The sequence below is a fragment of the Carassius auratus genome, chromosome 8, assembly GCF_003368295.1.
Source record: "Carassius auratus strain Wakin chromosome 8, ASM336829v1, whole genome shotgun sequence".
Taxonomy (NCBI): domain Eukaryota; kingdom Metazoa; phylum Chordata; class Actinopteri; order Cypriniformes; family Cyprinidae; genus Carassius; species Carassius auratus.
The window spans coordinates 29,570,299-29,590,568 of record NC_039250.1 but is presented as its reverse complement, the minus strand read 5'-3'; the positions used below and the strand labels follow the sequence as shown (position 1 = coordinate 29,590,568).

Sequence of the window (20,270 nt, the reverse complement as noted above, 5' to 3'; positions counted from 1 at the left end):
TGGTGCAATAGAGTGATGGAACTATGATGTCACTTTGTAGACAAAAACCAAGAAGTGAGCTATTATTTTAGTATTCTGGTTCCAACATCCCAGATTCAATGGGTTTTTTGAATGGGGGTTTGGTTAAATCCCCTGAAATAAGGTCTGTGGTTCATACAAGCACTTTCATGTTTTAGTCTACAACATAAAACACCAGTTACACCCCCACTCGTGATTTTTTAAAACTGTTACATTTCTTAAAAAAGACAGTTATAACAAGTTGCTAAATGGGACTACAGGCGCTATCATAGACATTAAACGTCATCATGCTGAGCAGTTTATCAGTTTACAGTATTTTTCAATCATAGAGTATAATTTATAGTACAGTTAATTGTAGAAAAACAAATTAATGGTTTCCCATATTGTATATTGTTCAACAATGTTTTTTTGTTTTGTTTTGTTTTTTGCTTTTCCCCCGAAATGCAATATAAGTCTTTGGATGGACGATGCTCATTTTATCAATTTGCTACTGATGTATCCTTCAGAAGACTCTGGGTTCACACCATATAAGGTAAACTCATATGATTATTCACCTTTATTCACTTTTATTTATATAGTGCTTTTAACAATACAGATTGTGTCAAAGCACTTTACAGTATTAAATAGGAAAATAGTGTGTCAATAATGCAGCATGACAATATTAAACACAATATAAAATTTTAAGTTAAAGGCAGTTCATCGTTGAATTCAGTGATGTCATCATCCAGCTCAGTTCAGTTTAAATTAGGGAAGCACCAATAACACTTTTTTCAGAACAAGACTGATACGATACTCTCATTTTTGGTAATCGCCAATAGCAATACCTGTATTTTCACAGCATTTGTCATTTTTTGCAAATATTGGATACAGAGACAATATAATAATAACAATAAGAAGAGGAGGAGGAAGAAGAAGTAGAATCATGATAGTTGGCTTCATTTGACAAACATATATTTCCTTCGGTTATTTCCACACATAAATATACCTGTTAAAATGTATTGTATAAGCTTTGGTTAATTTCACTGTTCATTTTAATTTCCATTGGAGCAGCTCAATACTGTAATTGTTAAACATTTACCTAAACTAATGCAAGGAACCAGTTGTTACTGATCTATAATATAGAATATATATATATAGATCAGTGGTTGTTATACATTAAACTGGGTTGGAGATGGAAGAAATAAAACAGCGTGGATTATTCAACCGTGTTCGCGATTTGTCTCTTTAAATATGCAAAACAAAAATTAATGAGCATGTAAGGTAAGCGGCAATCTACCACAGCCAACAAGTTCTTGACTTTTATTTTTAAATCGGACAAGGACTACACAAAAGGCGCGCACAAAAGTGTGTTTACTTGCAGCCACTACATTTCCCAAGGTACAGTGCGTATGTGTTGCCATGGAAACACACCAACAATAGGAGACGCCGTGACTTCAGACGCAAGAGAGTTGACAGGAAAAACTAATAATGTAAGAAACTTCTGCCATAGGAAAATATATAATATATATTTAGGTTATGGATATCATGCGCGTATACGCGTATACGCGTATTTAAAGTTAGAAATAAGTAGCCTGACAAATAGTCTGGTTAGGTTGCTTACAAACACAAACACTGCTTCGCGTTGAAGTTGTAGTATCAAATATGAGGCTAATCCTCTTGATGCAGCATAAAGTCCGGCGATTGATCCTTATCGAGTATTGATTATTCTGTAATTCCTGCAGTTGTTGATTTGGAGACGAGAATATGGCGAACATTGCAGATATCTCAACACCTGCACCTGAGCCAGAGCCACACGAAACTAGCGCACAGGAGCACACAGACGGTAAGGCTATTTTTAAAGACCACTACAAGCTGTTGTTGCTAGTATTTTATACATGTTTAATTATGTTGTGTTTAATTTAGAGATTGGCTCGTGGGATGACATCTTCAGGTTTGAGGATGACTTAGTCCCTGATTGGTCCACAGGATCTGACAGCTGGTGGGTGTTAAAATGCGTGCTTTTTTATTGAATATTTTGACTGAAAGTCCAATTGAGTGAGACTGTTTTTTTTTCATGAATTAGGATACAGGAATAAACAATTTTTTTGAAATTAATAATAAACTTATTTTATTGAAGTACCTTATTGATTTGTATTCAGATGGGTTTAACTAATGCTGAGTAAATATTGTACTAAACACATGTTTGGGTTTATATTAATATAGTTTTATCACTTTGCATCACTCAGTGTGTAGATACAACTATGCTTGCCTTTGTGCAGCATGTAGAAATTAAGATATGGAGTAAACAACAGTGTATGATACCCAGTTTAGGTCAGGTCAAGTACATTTACATTTAGTAATTCAGCAAATGCTTATATTATATATATATATATATATATATATATATATATATATATATATATATATATATATATATATATATATATATAAAGAACTTACATTGAGAACTTACATTTAGGACAACAGAAGCAATCAAACCAACAAAAGCACAATATATATATTGTTTATATATTGTTTTCATCCAAAATACAGTAATACTATGGAATGTTATTACCATGTTATTTATTTGACTAAATTTAAAAATGTAATTTTATTCCTCTGATGGCATAGCAGAAGTTTCGGCAACCTTTTCCCAGCCTTCTGTGTCACATGATCCTTCAGAAATCCCTTCTTCTATTGTAAAATATATAGCAGCACAACACTTTTCAACTGATAATTAAAAGAAAAGTTACTTGGGCACAAAATTAGAATATAGGAAGGATTCCTGTGTGACATTTTCTTCTAAAATGAGCATTTTCGTCAGGCTCCTTTGTGTAGGTTCAGTAATTTGGATACGAATAGGCTATGTTCATTGCCATTTAAGTTAAATAACTGAACATAAACATAGGAGCCTGATAAAAATGCTCATTATTCATTATTATTAAAGTGAAATTATTGAACCTACACCCAGGAGCCTGATTAAAATACTCATTTTAGAAGAAAAATTCAAATAGTACTTAGAACTTAAAAGAGTCTTTTGCATCTGAACTCTTAATTTATATACATATTTACAATACTCTTAATTCTGATCTATTTGATGTAACCTTAATGAATTTGTTTTAAACTTTTGAACACTGGTGTAAATCTGTATTACTGGCTCTTGTCTACTTTAAGGGAAGGGAGTGATTGTGAAGATGGAAGTGACAAAGGAGGGGAAAAGCAAAACACTGACAAGATACGCATGTTCAAGCTACAGAAAATTCTAGATCAACTGGACATCTTTTACCAACAGAAGAAACAGAATGTGTTACAGGCCAGGTCTGTATTCACATGTAATGTTATAATGTGGCCCTTGCTGTAACAAGATGTTTTTTAGACTCTGCCTCCAATACCGTATTTTCAAAAGTACAGCATGGTGTGAGCACATGCCACAGAAAAGCTGTTAGTTAGGTGGACTGAGTTTGAGACAAACAAGAGAGAGAAGGTTAATTAAGATTTCTGCAGTGTGTGGATTCTTTAAGCCCAGTTTAATGAGAAGTCTTAAAACACCATATGAGATAGTTAAATTACAAGAGTTTGTTTGAGTTGGGTTTGTACAAAAACAAATCTTAAATGAACCAATCTAACCTTTAAAGTCTAAAACTTAAACATGATTGTAATGGAAAATAAAATATACTATACTTATATATTTTTTTATGATCAACCCTTAGATATGCCTTGAATTTATCTCACAATTCTCTAGTCAAGTCAAGTCAAGTCACCTTTATTTATATAGCGCTTTAAACAAAATACATTGTGTCAAAGCAACTGAACAACATTCGTTAGGAGAACAGTGTGTCAATAATGCAAAATGATAGTTTAAGGCAGTTCATCATTGAATTCAGTGATGTCATCTCTGATCAGTTAAATAGTGTCTGTGCATTTATTTGTAACTTTCTAATAGGAAAGTTCTTGTTTCCAAATACAGTTTTTAATGACTTGTTAAATGGAGATAGTATTTGTTTTTAGCTGCTGAATAACAACAGAACATAACAAAATGTATCTGGAGAACTGAGTTTGTACAAAAAGTATCCTCTTGCAGGGAGGAACTAAAAGCATTTCAACTTCATGTAACTAACCTGGAGGAATTGAGAGACAAGATTGAGGTGGACATGGAAAGAGAGAGACAATCTGAGAACAGGTAAAAAAACAAAGCCCACAGAGATAATTTTAAGAACAAAGGTCACTGTAGAAGATACATTGCTGAATGTCTCTAATTCTGCATTATTCTGTGCAGCGTGGCGCTGTTTCGGCTCCGTGCTCAGCATAAGCGTATATGTGCTGAGCTGCAGGTGGAAGAAGATCTGGGAGCTCATTTAGCCATGGTCTTGAAAGAGCATGAGTGAGTTTTATTCATTAATGCTATACATACTTATTTCTGAATCTTGATTACTTTTTTTTTTTCTTGAAATAGACCTTTTTGTTTTTGTCATGATTTTTTATTTATTCATTTATTTATTTTATTATTTCAAAGTCCAATTCTCGCTGATAAAGGGGTGGTTAATTGCGATTTTCGCTTTTTTAACATTAGTATGTAATGTTGCTGTTTGAGCATAAACAATATCTGCAAAGTTATGAAGCTGAAAGTTCAATGCAAGCGGAGATATCATCTTTTAAAATTCTGGCAGTTTAATGCCTACAAAAACGGCTGGTAGGGACCACAATGAGTTACTTCCCGGGTTCGTACCCAGATAAACCCCACCTTCAGGAAAAGACAGCAAAGGGGGCGAGGCCATGCTGCGCAGCGAAGAGGTAAAGAAAACTAGAGGTGCACATACAAATCTATTCATATATGAATAGCGATTCTGTCTTCTAACGATTCTAATGGATTCACAAGTTTCAGAATCGATGTTCTAAAGCAACGGTTCTTAATACTGTTCCACACGTCTCCCTGCTCTGCACATGCTCTGCATCTCTCTGCATGATCCTCTTCAGTAATATCCTCTGCTTCTCAATTGAGCTCAAACTGATAAGCAATATTAACGTCTCCATTGTTTACAATACAACTGGAGCACATGCTGCTGAGGTGATAGGTGGGATGTTTAGACACGCACTAGAGGAGGTTTAGCCAATCACAACACACTGGGCTAGCTAACCAGTCAGAGTCCATTGCCTATTTCTGAGGGAGGGGCTTAAAAAAAGCAGGAAATGATCAGCGCGTTTCTCAGAGAAGGGACAGAGCATTAGTGATGGGAAGTTCGGATCATTTTACCGACTTGACTTTTGAGTCTCGTTCAGCAAAATGTAATTAAATATAAAATGTAATTTAATTACTTGTTCCTTAATGTAATTTAATTACATTTTAGTTCAGCAAAATGTAATTAAAATGTTACATGTTACATCCCCAACCAATTCAGTCTGAGCCAGAAAGAGAATTGATTAGTTCATCTCATGAGTCTCTCGGGTCGAGTTTTACATGTTCCTTATTCACGTGACAGCCCCAAACGCTATTTCTGACATTTCTGTCACTGTGTTTTTGTTACTGTTTCTTCAGGATCTGTGGTGTGTTATTATTTTATAAATAAATAAAGCCCTGTTATAAATAAAATATAGATGAGTTTGTCTTTTTGACTGTCTTATCAGTTAATAAACACTAGGCTATATAATAATATTATAATACAAGCCTACAATACAAAGTATTTATAGCCTAGTTTGTTCATTTTTAATCAAATTTTGAGTTTGCTGGTATAATAATTGCTTTTCCTTGGCAAACTTGACATTTTGGTCTAGTATATGTACAAGAAGATTGGTCAAAAAGGACATAATGACATAAATTAAAAGCAAATAACATTTTGAATCCTAAACAACACTACAGTTATATAGTCTAATCTAAAGGCTGAACTCAAAATACATAAATCATACAACAAGATCAGTTTTGAAGATTAGAATCCACTGTAAAAAAAATAAAATAAATAAATCTCTTCTTTATCAAAGTGATTTCACCATCATATGGACAAAATTTAAAGCATAACCAATAATTATAATATGTGTGATAAGTCTTGTCAGCTCCTCTATATATACCGTGTTCTGTGTGAGCTCCACCCCCTTCACCTTGGCTGAAGGTGAGCTGAAAAGGGATTTGGGAGAATGCAAAGCAGAAGAAAACTTAATTGACTTGTTTACCGACCTGCCCCGTTTCCTTTCTCTTCAGTCGGTGAACTCTGTCCCTATCATTTCTGAGTTTAGCCCAGAGAAAGTCCTGAAATTACTACCCTCCCACCCAGAAATTTCTGCCCTCCCACCCACTGCTGCCTCCTCCGCTGTTGCCTGGCAGCCCCTATGCTTCTCCTTTAGGGGAAGTCGTGGCCTAATGGTTAGAGGGTTAGACTCCCAATCGAAGGGTTGTGAGTTCTAGTCTCGGGCCGGACGGAATTGTGGGTGGGGGGAGTGCATGAACAGCTCTCTCTCCACCTTCAATACCACGACTTAGGTGCCCTTGAGCAAGGCATCGAACCCCCAACTGCTCCCCGGGCGCCGCGGCATAAATGGCTGCCCACTGCTCCGGGTGTGTGCTCACAGTGTGTGTGTGTGTGTGTTCACTGCTCTGTGTGTGTGCATTTCGGATGGGTTAAATGCAGAGCACAAATTCTGAGTATGGGTCACCATACTTGGCTGAATGTCACTTCACTTTTTTTTAGCCCCATATCAGCAGGATGGGCCTTCCGGGAATGTAATGTCACACCCCTGGACTGTCTTTGTTGTGTTTTCCCTCCCACATGACCCAGTTTCTCCCCTTTCTAATTAGTCATTCTGTTTACCTGTGTTCCTCCCAATTACACTTTCTTACCACTCCTGGCAGGGAACCATGTCCCAGTCTGGTCTGACAACATGACAGTGGGGGGGGGGGGGGGGGGTATGTTATCCAGGAGCAACCTCCCCCCAGAAGAATGGAGACTCCATCCCATTACTGTTCAAAGGATTTGGGAATGAAACTATATGGCATCCCAGACCCGATCTGTTGGCTGTCCATGTACAGCCTCTTGATGGGAATCGGTAGACCTCCCAGAAAGCATCATGAATACCATATTACAGGCTAGAGCTCCATCAACAAGGCGCCTCTATAACCTTAAATGGTCGGTTTTCACCGCCTGGTGCACAGTGAAGACCCATTCACTTGTGACATATCTCAGATATTGTCTTTCCTCCAAGACTTAATGGATTTGGCCATACTCCCTCTACCTCTAAAGTCTATTTTGCGGCTATTGCAGCCTCTCATGCTCCATAGCCAGGCAGTTCATGGATAAGAACAACTTGGTTGTTCATTTCCTGAAGGGGTCTAGAAGGCTGAATCCTTCTCTCCCCTTCACGACCCCGACATGGGACCTATCCACGGTTGTTAGGGGCCTCAAAGAGCCCTTCGAACTGCTTCAGACTGACGACTTGTGTTCTCCGATGGAGACCAGATTGTTGTTCTCTCTGCACTTCCTCCTTCTCAGGATGATCAGGAGTTGAACTTACTCTGCCCTGTCAGGGCCTTGAGCCTACATTGATTGTTCCAACTGTTGAAATAGGTCTGTCAGTCTTGAAAGCCTAGGCTATCCAGATGGATAGTGGATGCAATAGTTCTCGCCCACTCGTCCTCCGGGCTCCAATTTCCGATTGGAGTTAAAGCACACTCTACAAGGGGCATGGCCTCCTCGTGGGCGTGGTCTAGTGGTATGTCTACTCCAGAAATCTGTGCTGTGGCCAGCTGGGCCTCACCGTACAAATTTGTCAGGTTCTACAACCTGGATATTACTGCACTACAAATGCAGGGCCTGTCAGCATAAGCCCACCTTCATAGTCGGTTTTTGCTTGTTGTCCAGCCTAGGACTGTGTCCGGGTTCTTAGTGTTAGCCTAAGTCCCTTACACATTCTCAGGCCCCTTGCCACCTGAACTGTAGGAGGTCATCAAGATGACTGATGTAACTACTTCCCCGATTGGTCTGGGATACTTTACGTATTTGTTACAAGCCCTTGTCATTGCTCTGGGCACATCCCTGGTCATCCTTCTTGATAGCACGGCGTGATTGTATTGTCCCCTTAGCGTCTTAGCCTAAACGGCTCACGACGCAGTACGAGTGTAGTATCGAATGGGAACATACTCTGTTACTAACTTGGATACGGAACAAGTATTGCATATTTTTCCGTGCTATATGCAAGGACACCTTATGTCATTGCTTGAGTCAAATTAAATCAGTTTTCCTGGTTGAGACGGCTGCTTATATAGCCCGATGCCCCTTCCCTTTTGTTGGGTTCGGGCATGCTCGCTCACCATAAGCTCTTGCTGCCATTGGTTCATTTCCTTCGAACTCTACGAACCAATAGTTGTGCGGTTTCACTGCGTGATTGAAAAAGTTGTCAGAAATAAACGAAATTGACTTTATCCATAGTGTCTTAGCCTAAATGGCTTACGATGCAGTATTCATTCCATATCTAAGGGAACTAAGGTTACGTTAGTAACTGAGTAAGTTTTTATTGCAAAAAAATGGAATGCCTTGAATGGAATTTAGATTGTAATTTGCCCTTTTTTCAGGCTGGAGCTGTGTCAGGTGGAAGTAGAACTGGGTCGCTTCTCGTCTCTGCGTCAGGAGCTTGAGCTGGAAGAGAAGAACATCCACTCTCAGGACAAGATGAAACAAAAGCTCAGACTCCAACGAGAGAAGGATGTTATCAAAGAACGTAGACATAAAGCACAACATGACAAAATGTAAATTGAATATGAAATATTTCACACAATTACACAATGCTTTCATCACATACACAGCAGTTTTCTTTGAACAAAGACAAATAACCTAATCTGCCCTGAGCCATTTAAAAGTTTAAGTCATGTCACTTTTAGACCTGTTGTTGAATTTTTACATCTACAGAGCTTGGCATTACAGAGACGAGTTGTATGGGGGGGAAACACCATTTTTAAAAACTTTAAATTGAAAATTTCTTAATGATTGTTAATTTTTCAGACAATAATGTTATTTGTGTGATCTTCCATATGACAGAGAATATAACAAGACTTTACAATTGGAGTTGGATGTTCAGAGGAAACAACGGCAACAGGCTCTTGCTAGCCATCGCAAAGCGGCTGTCTACCTCAAACAGACGTTACAGAGGTAGTAACAGTATATTTTATTTTACATTTATTATATTTTATATTTACAACTTTTTAATATTCTGCTTTCATATTAGCTGCCAGTCTGAAATGTAAAATGGTGTATTCAAAAGAATGAAATATATAACTTATCCTTAGAGCACTTGTGTTCTAGGATGAAACAGAAAGAGGCTGAGGCAGAAGAGAAGAAGAAGGAGCTAATAAAGAAGAAGCAGACCGCCGTGATGACACTTAAAGCCAGTTTTGCTGCAAGTCAGGTACTCAATTAATCAGTCTTATGTTGTTTGTTCAGTTTGGAGTTATGACATGTCTGTGGAAGCAGAAGCTGTATTTACACTATTATTAAATGGTAATATGTGTGAAATGCCTTAATCATGGTGCTCAATGGGGCCAATTCAGACTCAACCTGAACTATCAACATGGGGCTTATTAATCTCCTTGTAGGTTCACCACCTTCAAGGAGATGCTTAGACTAAAGCAAAGGCTTAGACCAAAGCAAATGTTTAATTAAAAGGCTTTAACAGCAATGTTGGTGATGACAGAGAGGAGTGTCTGGGAAGAATTGCCTACTTGATTTGAACCAGGGCTGTGTTCTGTTGTTGGACATATGTTCTCATCCCGGATCAGTCATAAGAAACTCAAACAAAGTAGGTTGTAAATAGGAACAACATCTGGCAGAAAATCCTGTTAAGAAGATCTTTAACTTCTACCTCTGGAGGAAGTATTCAGAAGTGATAAGAGAAACAAACTAAATGTGCAGAGCAGGGGCTCGCGTGGACTGGATTTGAGAACTGCTGCTGCAGTGTATCCACGTATAGTCCATTTTCTGTGTTGTCATCTGAATTGTGCAGCATGCAGTCTCTTGTGTCAAACAAACAGCTAAAGATGCTAGTTATTACACCTCTAGCTTGATCAATCTAGTTTGATTTATCAGTCAACTTTTTTTTCTAGCCAGATCTGCCAACACAACCGAGTCAAGACTCATACCAAGACTCGTAACAAACTATAAGATAAAGAATATTGATGGTGATTAATTCTATGTCTCACACAGTGCAAACGTGTTATTGATATGTGTATCCACAACAGCACTGGACACGGAACCTAAAGAACTTTGCTTTATTTGTGAGCCACTAATAATGTATGTGTCAGTAAAAGCCATTGATTGATCTTCTCTCCATATACTTAGGAAACTATGTGTTCTAGAAAACAACGACAGAAAGCCTACGAACAGAAACAGAGAGAGCGAGAGCAAAACTTGAGAGAGTCACTTGAGGCTAAAGGGTTGAACAGCACTGAACTCATACACCAACAAAGACTGCAGGAGCGCTTTAACAAGAAAATTGCGTAAGAATTTCCAATAAATATATGTGTAATCCAAGACACACACAAAAAAATATTTATATATATATATATATATATATATCTCTCTCTCTCTTTCTCTCTCTCCCTATCTTTCATATCTGTTATCTTGTTTGTATTGAAGTGAGTTTGAGGAGACACAGAGAGTGGGGCAAATGGAAATTGTGGCTAAATTGCTTTTGGAACAGAACATGAAGGAAAGGCATAGAAAGTCTCCTGTAATGAGCCACGAGAGAAAACTTGATGAAAAACTTCAAGAGAACTTTATGTCTCCATCAGCACATACAAAGAGAGAGGTACCAGTGAATGCTTAGTGTGACACTCACCATAAATGTATATCATTAGAATAATTAATTAATTAATTATGCATTTATATGATGTTTTATTGTGTATTGCTGTACACCCAAAGCACTTTACAAGCGGGGGGGTCTCTCCTTAACCACCACCAGTGTGCAGCATTCACCTGGTTTGGTGGAGTTCATGGATATAATGTGACGGTTGGGTTTAGGATAAACACAAGGAGAGGGTAGGATCCAATTGCAAGTATGGGTTTTATTAACAGAAGGGAAAAATACAAAATAAACAGTCATGGGAGACAAACCAAACAAAAGAGGGAACCGGATGAAACGGATAAGAACTCGGAGGAACAAGAAGGTAACGGGAAGACTCGGGAGACGAGCACAACTCACACATACGGTAAGGACTCCATACAGATGACAGACAAAGACAACTATATATAGGGAGACTAATGACAGAGGATTGTCAGCACCTGTGCGATTCTAATTGGAGTGCAATTACTGTGAAGACAGAACCAGACTAGAGGAATTAAAGTGCCTATGGTGAAGTGCCTAAGGAGAAGTGAGCTCACTAGGGAACACCCAGGAAAACAGAGACTGACAGCGTAACATATAATGAATGAAAAATTAACTGAGAATGTGATTGTCAAGCTCATCTCGTCAGCAAAGACGGTTCTGTGACTGGTAGTAGATCTCCATCACCTCCTTTTCAGATGGAGCGGCATTTAATACACAGAGCTGTTGTTCACTGACAAGCAAGGCAATACCGCAATCGAATCCGATACATCTGTGATTATAAACTATAACTTAAACATGACTTGACTTGAATGAGTAGCAAGAGACTGACAACATGTTGCATAAAACAAGGCTAGAACAGAAACAAATAAAGTATGCAGGCTAAATATACAGATTTATTACAAGATACACCTGAAAGCAATGAAACAATGGACCAACTGGAACATTTAACTAAACTAAATGTCTGTTCTAAGAGATAAAAGCAGAGAGCTGATTGAACACAACTCTAGTTTCAATAGCTTTTGACAGAAGAGAGGCTGGTGGAGTGTTGAACATACTGGAAAAAAACTTCTTTTTTGTCCACTTGTTGTTTTTAATTCAGGAAAGGCATGCAATTTCAAGTTCCAGAGCATCTTGTGGCAGGTCCCGCAGTGTTGGTGACAGTGAGGTCAGTTCCTCTCTAGATTCTGTGGAACTGAAGTGGGGAGAGCGTGGAGAAACTGAGGATGAAGATGAAGGAGAGATGAGCCTGGCCCAGCCTGAGTTTACAGGCTTTTGGGAACACAAACACAGAGATTATAAGGTAACAATTTAAATTAAATACAATGACACTGATTTCATTAAGTTTGATCAGAAGTCAACATCACTTACTTACATCACTCACTCAAACTGCAGTGCTTGTTTGAAATGTAGAGAGCTTTGGTTCTCTTACAAAGGTCTTCTGTCATGCTACTGGATTCTCACTACATTTGACATGTCTCGAATGTATACTGTCTTTGCTCTGAGAATGCAACTTTGATTTCTGCAGACTACATTCTTCATGTTGAAATAGCAGATCAGGGCTTAATTTGCGCTGGAACAAAGCCGGATCTGGCACCTCTGAAATCTGATCTAGCACCTCATTTTGGCAGATCCCCCTCCTCACGTGCCAATCAGAGATGTTTGTGCTGACCAGTAGAATACATATAATTCACAAAAAAATATTTTATTATGTGAAGACTTGCTGCACATCTACATTTTAAATAATGAACTTGACCGCACAAAAGTTGGGACATGTGAACGGATCCAATACTGATAAACTGATAAAAAATATTTTTTTTATTTCTCAACTGTATACATTTACTTTAGACAAAACTGACTGTGCTAGGATACTCACCGGGATGGCCATTTTGATGTTGATTTCTGTGTGTTTGTTCACTTGTTCACAAAATAAATCAATATGATACTCATGACTGTGAGCACACAAAAAAACACATCTGGAGTGCGCAAGTACTAAATGGCTTGAAAAGACTTAAGATGTGCAAATTATAAATTTTATGAAAAAACGACAGTGACTGATTAGGCATGTGGCAGTTCTATCAAATGTCCTGAAATGCGAGTGAAAGTCTGAGATCAGCATGCAGCAGCTCGCTTGTAGTGCAGGTGAGATGCACCGATGTGAAGCCACTTGAGTGAAAGAGGAACCACTGATGCATTTTTCTAATTACTAATTAAATATGATTTTGTTTGGGTGGATTTATTTACTCATCTAATCTACATGCTATATTGAATAAATGTTTGCAGGTATTTCCTCATAATAAATTGAAAGCTGCAGGAATTGGTAAAGCTATTCGATAAACACAAAATCTAGCTTTGAAATTCCGGTCCGGATTAAATATAACACTATTATATAGAGATTTGTGAAATAAAATTACATGACTTTTCAAAAACTTTTACAGGCCTAGAAATGTTTTTACATGAGCGCTCCATTAGCTCTCCCTCTTCTAATCACATGCCAGATCTGTCACCCCGCTTTGTTCCAGGATGTTGCAATTTACAAATTAAGCACTGCAGCAGGAGTGGAGCAATGTTAGTTGGTTGGCAATGCATAGCAATCTCTCATTTTAATTTTACCCTCCCCTCAATGTTGCTTTAATTATACTTAATTACAATTCCTTTTTTTTCATATTTGTCCCACCTAGGCAACATCAGATGAAAATATTCAACTTGAAACATTTTATACCACCATAAAGACAGACGTGAACAAAAGTTTGGTTTCAAAATTGGCAAAAAAGACTGTAAAGAGTAGGGAATCAAAAGGACCACCATTCATCAGCAAACCAGAGGTTATTCTGTTTAAGGTACAGAATGCAGCATTTTTCCATCGTAATAGTGGTGTTCAAAACTTAGGTTCTTAAGTCATGCTGTCTGTTAAAATATTGCACATATTCTTCATTTATAAGACAATAACATATGCATTTCCATGAGGGCGGCAAAGAATTTCCATTCAAAGTTTCCATTATGTTTTAGTCTAATATGTTTTTTTATACACATCATCAGCTCACTAAGGCTGCGTTTACACTGCAAGGCTTAAAGCACAGATACAAGGTTTTTATTAATTTATTTATTTAACCTTATCTCATTTTTTGTCATACACTTAAGCCATGACTTGTGTCCGATATAATTTACCTGAATCTCCACTGAAATTTAATAATTCGACATGGTTGATCCTCAGGTTTTGAACAGCTGTATATAAAATTATTTATATAATTACCGTCAAGAGGCTCTTTGAATTTGAAAAGAAATTGTGTTTTTGTGCAAGTGCATAAACATAATTTTTTTAGAATTTGACATTAAGAACATTTAAATTTGTTGCCAAATGTGTCTCCCTCAACTTACGATGGCTTGGAATTCCACTTGGAATCAGATATAAGCGTTTAAACATAGGTCAGATGTCCACATTGGAAATACATCTGATTTAAAAACACATTTGGAAGTGGCTCAAAAATGCAAAAAATCAGATATTGTGCAGAAACTTGTGTTTACGCAACAATATCCTACTTGTGTCACGTGAAAAAAGAATCAGTTTTTTTTTTTTTTTTGCCATTTGTAAACGCAGCCTTGAAATTTGAATGCAGCCATCATCTTTACATCATGCCAATACGTTTCTAAACTGTATTTGCAGGATTGCGATGTTGGGAATATCTACAAGAAGAAAGTCATGCTCACAAATGTCACATACATGACTAATTACTGTAAGCTGTTGGGAGTGTCACAGAATCTTAAAGATTATGTGTCAGTGAGGTGAGCTGCTCTTTTAGCACATCACATGAATATCTTACATTTAGGCATTTAATCAGTCTCATTTTGATGGAAGCAATAATCTTTTAAAGCCAAAACAGTTTCGCACATGATACAAAAACATTTTACTGGCTCTCACTGGTTGTCTTGAAGGGATAGAAAATCTGATCATCATTTACTAAACCTCATGTCATTCCAAATCTGTATTACTTTCTTCTGTGGAAAAACATCTCAGGTTATGACTTTAACTATGGTTCCCTGAGAAGGGAAGTGTCTATGATGACACTGATAAAGCTTCTGCATCTAAAGCATATTTAATCACTCAGTGAGTGATGATTGAAGTACTGCTGAAGCTACAAAGGATACCTGGAACCAAACATTACCAACATAATTAATACTAATGCAATGGATAGTAAAAAAAGTAATATAAAATATTCCAGTGTACAAATGGATCATTCGGTATTCTGGGATGACAGAATAGACAGAACAGACAGTAGAGCAAGTTGTAACAAGTGAACTTTTTTTGTTTGTTTGTAAACCAGATGTATTGATGTAGTTATGGTGTGTGGGGTGTCAGAGAGCAGAATTCAGTAAGGAGACAGCTGTAGGGAAAAAGCTGTTCCTGAATCTGCTGGTCCTTGTCCGGAGGCTCCTGAAGCGCCTCCCAGAAGGAGGTTAAATGGTCTATGGTCAGGCTGAGAGAAGTCCTTAGGAATGCTGCGATCTCGACATAGACAGGGGTTTCTCTGAATGTCCTCAATAGTAGGAAGTGGTGTATCTGTGATGCATTGGGAGGTTTTCACCACCCTCTGCAGTGCCTTGCAGCAAGCAACTGAGCAGTTCCCATACCAGACTGTGATGCAACTGGTCAGTACGCTCTCGATCGCACACTGGTAAAAGTTCACCAGCATGGCTGAAGACAGCTTGTTCTTCTTCCTGAGTCTTCGTGACCAGGCTGGAGGTGTTTGTGGCCCAGCACAGGTCCCCTGAGATGGTGGAATATATACTGCAGTTATAATGGTGGAAGTGAACTCATGTGTATTGAAGTGTGCGAGACATGAATTTAAACTGTATTGATTTACAGAGGTATATGATGTCATAGTTGTCCGTGTGTGCAGATGGACGTTGTGCAATGCAAATCCGTGAATGAATGTTCCAAAGTGAAGTAAACTTCAACAAATGCTCAGGGAGTAGGGAGCAGTTAACACTGTGTAGAGACCATGTCAGTCAGAACAGAGTTCATGCACAGAGCTCACTTCTAATGAACTGATCATCAGAAGCAGGTGTGTTAACAAAGAGAGACATACAATATGTGCAGAGCAGTGGGGCGCGAGGACTGGAATTGAGAACCGCTGGGCTACACGATGAATCATATTTTAATTGTGATCATGATTTCTGCTTCACTAGCTGAGTGTTCTAGAACTGCTCAGGAAAAATATCATCTCTCTTCCTCCTGTGCTTCTTCCTTGGCCCTTCCAGTCTTGAGTGTTTGCCACGTTCTTGGGTTGTGTGCGTTGAATAGCTATGTCTTCACTAGAGCAGTTAGGACTCTTATCCAATGTAGGGTAAATTAGCAAGGTTCTCTTCCCATTTAAAGAGCTTGGTATGATTTCTTGAAACCCATGTTACGAAAAAAACTCAGACAGTTCTCCTAGTATTGACAAGAGGGTTTTCTTTTGCAACAAAGTTTGCACACCCTTTTTTGTTGTTCTGAGCTCTGAGAACTGGGTGGAAACAACCATTTTTGGTTAATACTGAGCTACAGAAACTCTCTTTGCAAACGAGGCAGGCCTTCAGGTTTATCACCCTGATATGCACTTTGTCCAGTTCCTGGAACATACCAGACAAAGGAGGATGATGTATACTACTGGCGCCCTTTTATTCACGGTCAAACCGGTAGTGATGTCACTCAATGTTGACTTATTCGACTATCCAGGATGAAAAAAAGGCATAGAATGATGCCCCAGGTGGAAGAGATGCTCACAGGCTACCTCTCCCCTTGGGAGTGCATCATCACTTAAAGACCAATGCTTCCGACCAAGCCATGCAGATTAGCATCTACATGATGTACATCATTGCAGTTTTGCAGGCATAACATGCTGACCTTCTAAAAGATCTGAGGTGAGCAGGGGTATTGAGGAGGACTCATTATTAGAACTTCTCACGGCCACAGATCTGTCTCTCCCAACTTAGTAGACAGCTCACGCCATCTGTTTTTCTATGGCTGCTAAGGTCAACGTGGAGAAGCATCTGTGGTTTAACCTCTCAGGCATCAAGTTCAGGGCCAGAGCGTTCCCCCTTGATGTTCCTCCTTGACATGTCGTCTATTTGGTGACTCTGTCAGAAAAGTCATCATTAGGTTCCAAGAGGCAAAGCATCACAAATAAACTTTCGACAAGTTTCTCCCTTGTTGTGCTCAAGTGTCGGGGCTGTCAGCCATCCAGCCCATTACCATGAACCTGGAAAAAGTTCATTTGTTGACACATGAATTGCAAGATCTGCTGGACAAAGGGATCATAGAACGTTCCCCTCCCAGACAGAGAGTCGGGCTACTACAGCCAGTGTTTTCTGGTTTCCAAGGGGTAAAAAATGGGTTCCATCCAATTTTGGATCTTCGTGGATTGAATAGCTACTTCAGAACTCACATAGAACAAGTTCAAAATGCTGACAATCAAAATGATTGTTTCTCAAATCCAATTCAGGACCAATGCTTACCAGTATCATGTTCTTTCTTTCAGACTAGCCTTGTCAACCCGCACATACACAAAATATATGGATGCTGCTCTGGCTTCATTGCAGCTCCAGGGAATCCACATATTAAATTGCATAGATGACTGGCTGATTTTGACCCAGTCTCAAGAACTTGTGCTGTGACATCGAGATGATGTCCCTGCTTATCTCATGTCCCTGGGGTTGAGACTGCAGGCCAAGAAAAGCATTCACTCTCCTCCCCAGGGGAAAACTTATTAAGGGTTTGTATAGGATTCGACCACAATGTGGCCCGGCCTTCTCCTGCATGTGTAGAAACCATTCTAAACATCCTGAATAATATCAGGCCAGAAAAGTTACTGTCGCCTAGAAAAGCTGTGACATAGGGAGATGGAAATTCCACCCCAATGTAGGCAGACAGTTCTACCAAGCAGAGGTGGACCTTCTTGCTTCCCAAGAGATAGCACAGTATCCCCTTTACTTGTCTCTGAAACCCCCAACTGCCCTGGGTTTGGACAAAATGGCCTATACATGGTCCAAACTGCATCTTTAGGCATTTGCCCTGATTGCTTTGTTTGGCCAAAGTCCATTAAAAAGGGTGTTGCCTCTTTCTGATAGCACCTTGGTGGCCAACCAGAGTGTGGTTCTCATACCTATTGTCCCTTCTCGATGGCTCGCCATGGGCAATTCCCAACAGGAGAGATCCCCTATCTCAGGCATAGGGGATGGTACTTCATCCTCGGCCTGAGTCCTGGAAACTTCCTGATTGGCCTCTGAAAAAAACACCAATTTAGAGATGTTGGGCTTCCAAATGATGTATTACAGATTATTCTAAGTGCTACAGTTTTGCTCCACTAGACTATGTTATCAGATGGCACAGAAGTTTGTGTAGGACAAACGCTACAGACAGTTCACAGCCAAGTTGTTTCAGTGTTGGAATTCATGCAGGAAAAACTGTTCTCAGGTACATGTCCTGGTACTCCCAGAGTCCATATAGCCAACATTTCAGCTTGCTACACTCTGATTGATGAGGGCCCCATAGAGCCTTAGAAAATATCAGTTTCAATCAGATGAAAATAAGATGGCCAAGTGATCAGGGAACAGGATTACAGTCAAGTAACCTGAGATGTTATGTTAAGACAAGGCCATCAGCAAAGCAAATTTTTCTGGGCCCCAAAATGTGAATGTTGGTTGCTTCTCGCAATATAAATTATTTCAGATGATTTTACTCTCATTTGGTTCTCACAATATAGACAAAACCACACTCATCATGTGCTCTATGAGTTTATGGAAACCAGGAAACATGCTACTTAGCTTTTGCCTCTTAATAATAATTAGTTTGTGCTAATTAAAATCTATTCTCATGTCACAATGTGTATTTTATTTATATAGTATTGACAACATTAGCATATCTATTTATATGCTGGCATCAAAGTTGAATGTAAATGCAGGGTGATTCTCTCATGCGGTCAATTTGTAGTTATTGCAAAGAAATACAGTAACACTTTATTTTGATGGATCTTTTTAAAGGGTTCATATGATGCAATTTCAAATTTTCCTTACTCTTTTGAGTGTAACAAGTCATTCATGAATAGATAAAATACCTAAAGTTGTAAAGACTAACGTCTCAAACCCTTTATAAAACTTTATAAAAGTTTAGACATGTCCATGCCCTCCTAAAAACAGCTCGTTTAGACACCCCCCCACATGTCTACGTCTGTCACAGACACGCCAGGCTCCAACACCATCCAATCACAGCGTACTCCCTCACCTGAGTTCTGATCACACACACCTGCCCCTCGTCAGCACCCTAGTCAACTGGTACATAAAAGACACTCACACACACACACACACACACACAGCCACTGTCTGGTCTCGTTTGTACCTAGGGCTCACATACTTGCTTTCTGTAAGGACTTCCATTGTTATACTTACCTGTCTCGAGTGAGTGTGTCTTAATCCTCCAATGTCTCAACTCCTATACTGCCACTTGGATCTTCACTCTGCTTTATACTAAGGACAGTATCTTTACACTCACTCATCAGTCACGATTGTCACTTCAGTTTGACTCGCCGGTGTTCACTATCCCATTTGCTTGTGTCAATAAAACACCTTACCTGTGATTTCCCGTCTCCGACCTGTCTGTACTGTAACAAGGTCACTATGTGGGAAGATTTACATAATACCTCCCAAATATTCGGGCAAAGAAAGGAGTAACTTTTATTCTCATTGTAGAATTGTTACCACTGCTGCTCATGGAGACACTGTGTGTTTTGTTGTGAAAGCAAAACTACTTTGTCTGGCCTTCCAAAAAAGGATGATATCTGCTTCATCCCTAGAGCTGATCCATACTGGTTACTGAGGGAATGCCTCAAATTCCCGCTATGGATTGGTGTTGTGAGTTCGTATGGGTAAGGAAGAGGACAAGGGGTCGGCTGGACTGCTGACGTATATTTATTAACTGAAATTAAACAAACGTTTTCAAACACCCTATGGTGACTTCTATTTTGCTGCGTTCACTCGGTGCTTTCGCTTTCCGGCTTCCGGTTTCGACTCCCATCAGCAGTCCCGCTCTCTCTCCCTTGCTTCCGTCTCTCCTGGCGTTTTATATCCGCTCCACGCCAATTACTAGAACAAGAAACAGGTGGTGATAATTTCTGCCCAAACCACTCACTTACCACTCCTCTCTCCCGCTGCAAACTTCGCTAAACCACGCCCCCCCTGCCACATACCCCCACCGCCCGACTCAGGCCGGGGAGCCGTCCGGCCTGCAGCCCCCCCCCCACCCCATTCCTGGAGAGGAAGTCAGCCACCGCCATCTGAACACCCGGCCTGTGGATCACCTTGAATTTAAAAGGCTGAAGAGCTAGATACCAACGAGTGATCCGCGCGTTGGTATCCTTCATGCGGTGGAGCCACTGCAGGACCGCCCCTAGCCCCCTGTCCGACGCGTCTGTCTGCAACAGAAAAAGGAGAGAAAAGTCAGG

At 39.4% G+C, this 20,270-nt stretch overlaps 1 protein-coding gene across 2 annotated transcripts in view; it reads left to right on the top strand.

Annotated features, from left to right (window-relative positions):
• The first annotated feature begins 1,411 nt into the window (after positions 1–1,411).
• Positions 1,412–20,270, top strand: part of cfap74 (cilia and flagella associated protein 74) — a 76,532-nt gene continuing 57,673 nt past the window's right edge. Inside the window, exons 1-14 of one of the 2 annotated variants that reach the window (XM_026270685.1) lie at positions 1,412–1,487; positions 1,740–1,840; positions 1,921–1,996; positions 3,172–3,315; positions 4,079–4,177; positions 4,274–4,378; positions 8,552–8,725; positions 9,015–9,125; positions 9,279–9,381; positions 10,311–10,468; positions 10,608–10,779; positions 11,897–12,097; positions 13,476–13,634; positions 14,459–14,577. In XM_026270685.1, the coding sequence (XP_026126470.1) occupies positions 1,762–1,840; positions 1,921–1,996; positions 3,172–3,315; positions 4,079–4,177; positions 4,274–4,378; positions 8,552–8,725; positions 9,015–9,125; positions 9,279–9,381; positions 10,311–10,468; positions 10,608–10,779; positions 11,897–12,097; positions 13,476–13,634; positions 14,459–14,577 (1,700 nt within the window). In that variant the 5' untranslated portion in view covers positions 1,412–1,487; positions 1,740–1,761. The remainder of the gene's footprint in view (positions 1,488–1,739; positions 1,841–1,920; positions 1,997–3,171; positions 3,316–4,078; positions 4,178–4,273; positions 4,379–8,551; positions 8,726–9,014; positions 9,126–9,278; positions 9,382–10,310; positions 10,469–10,607; positions 10,780–11,896; positions 12,098–13,475; positions 13,635–14,458; positions 14,578–20,270) is intronic. The other variant, XM_026270686.1, reaches the window with a different exon arrangement.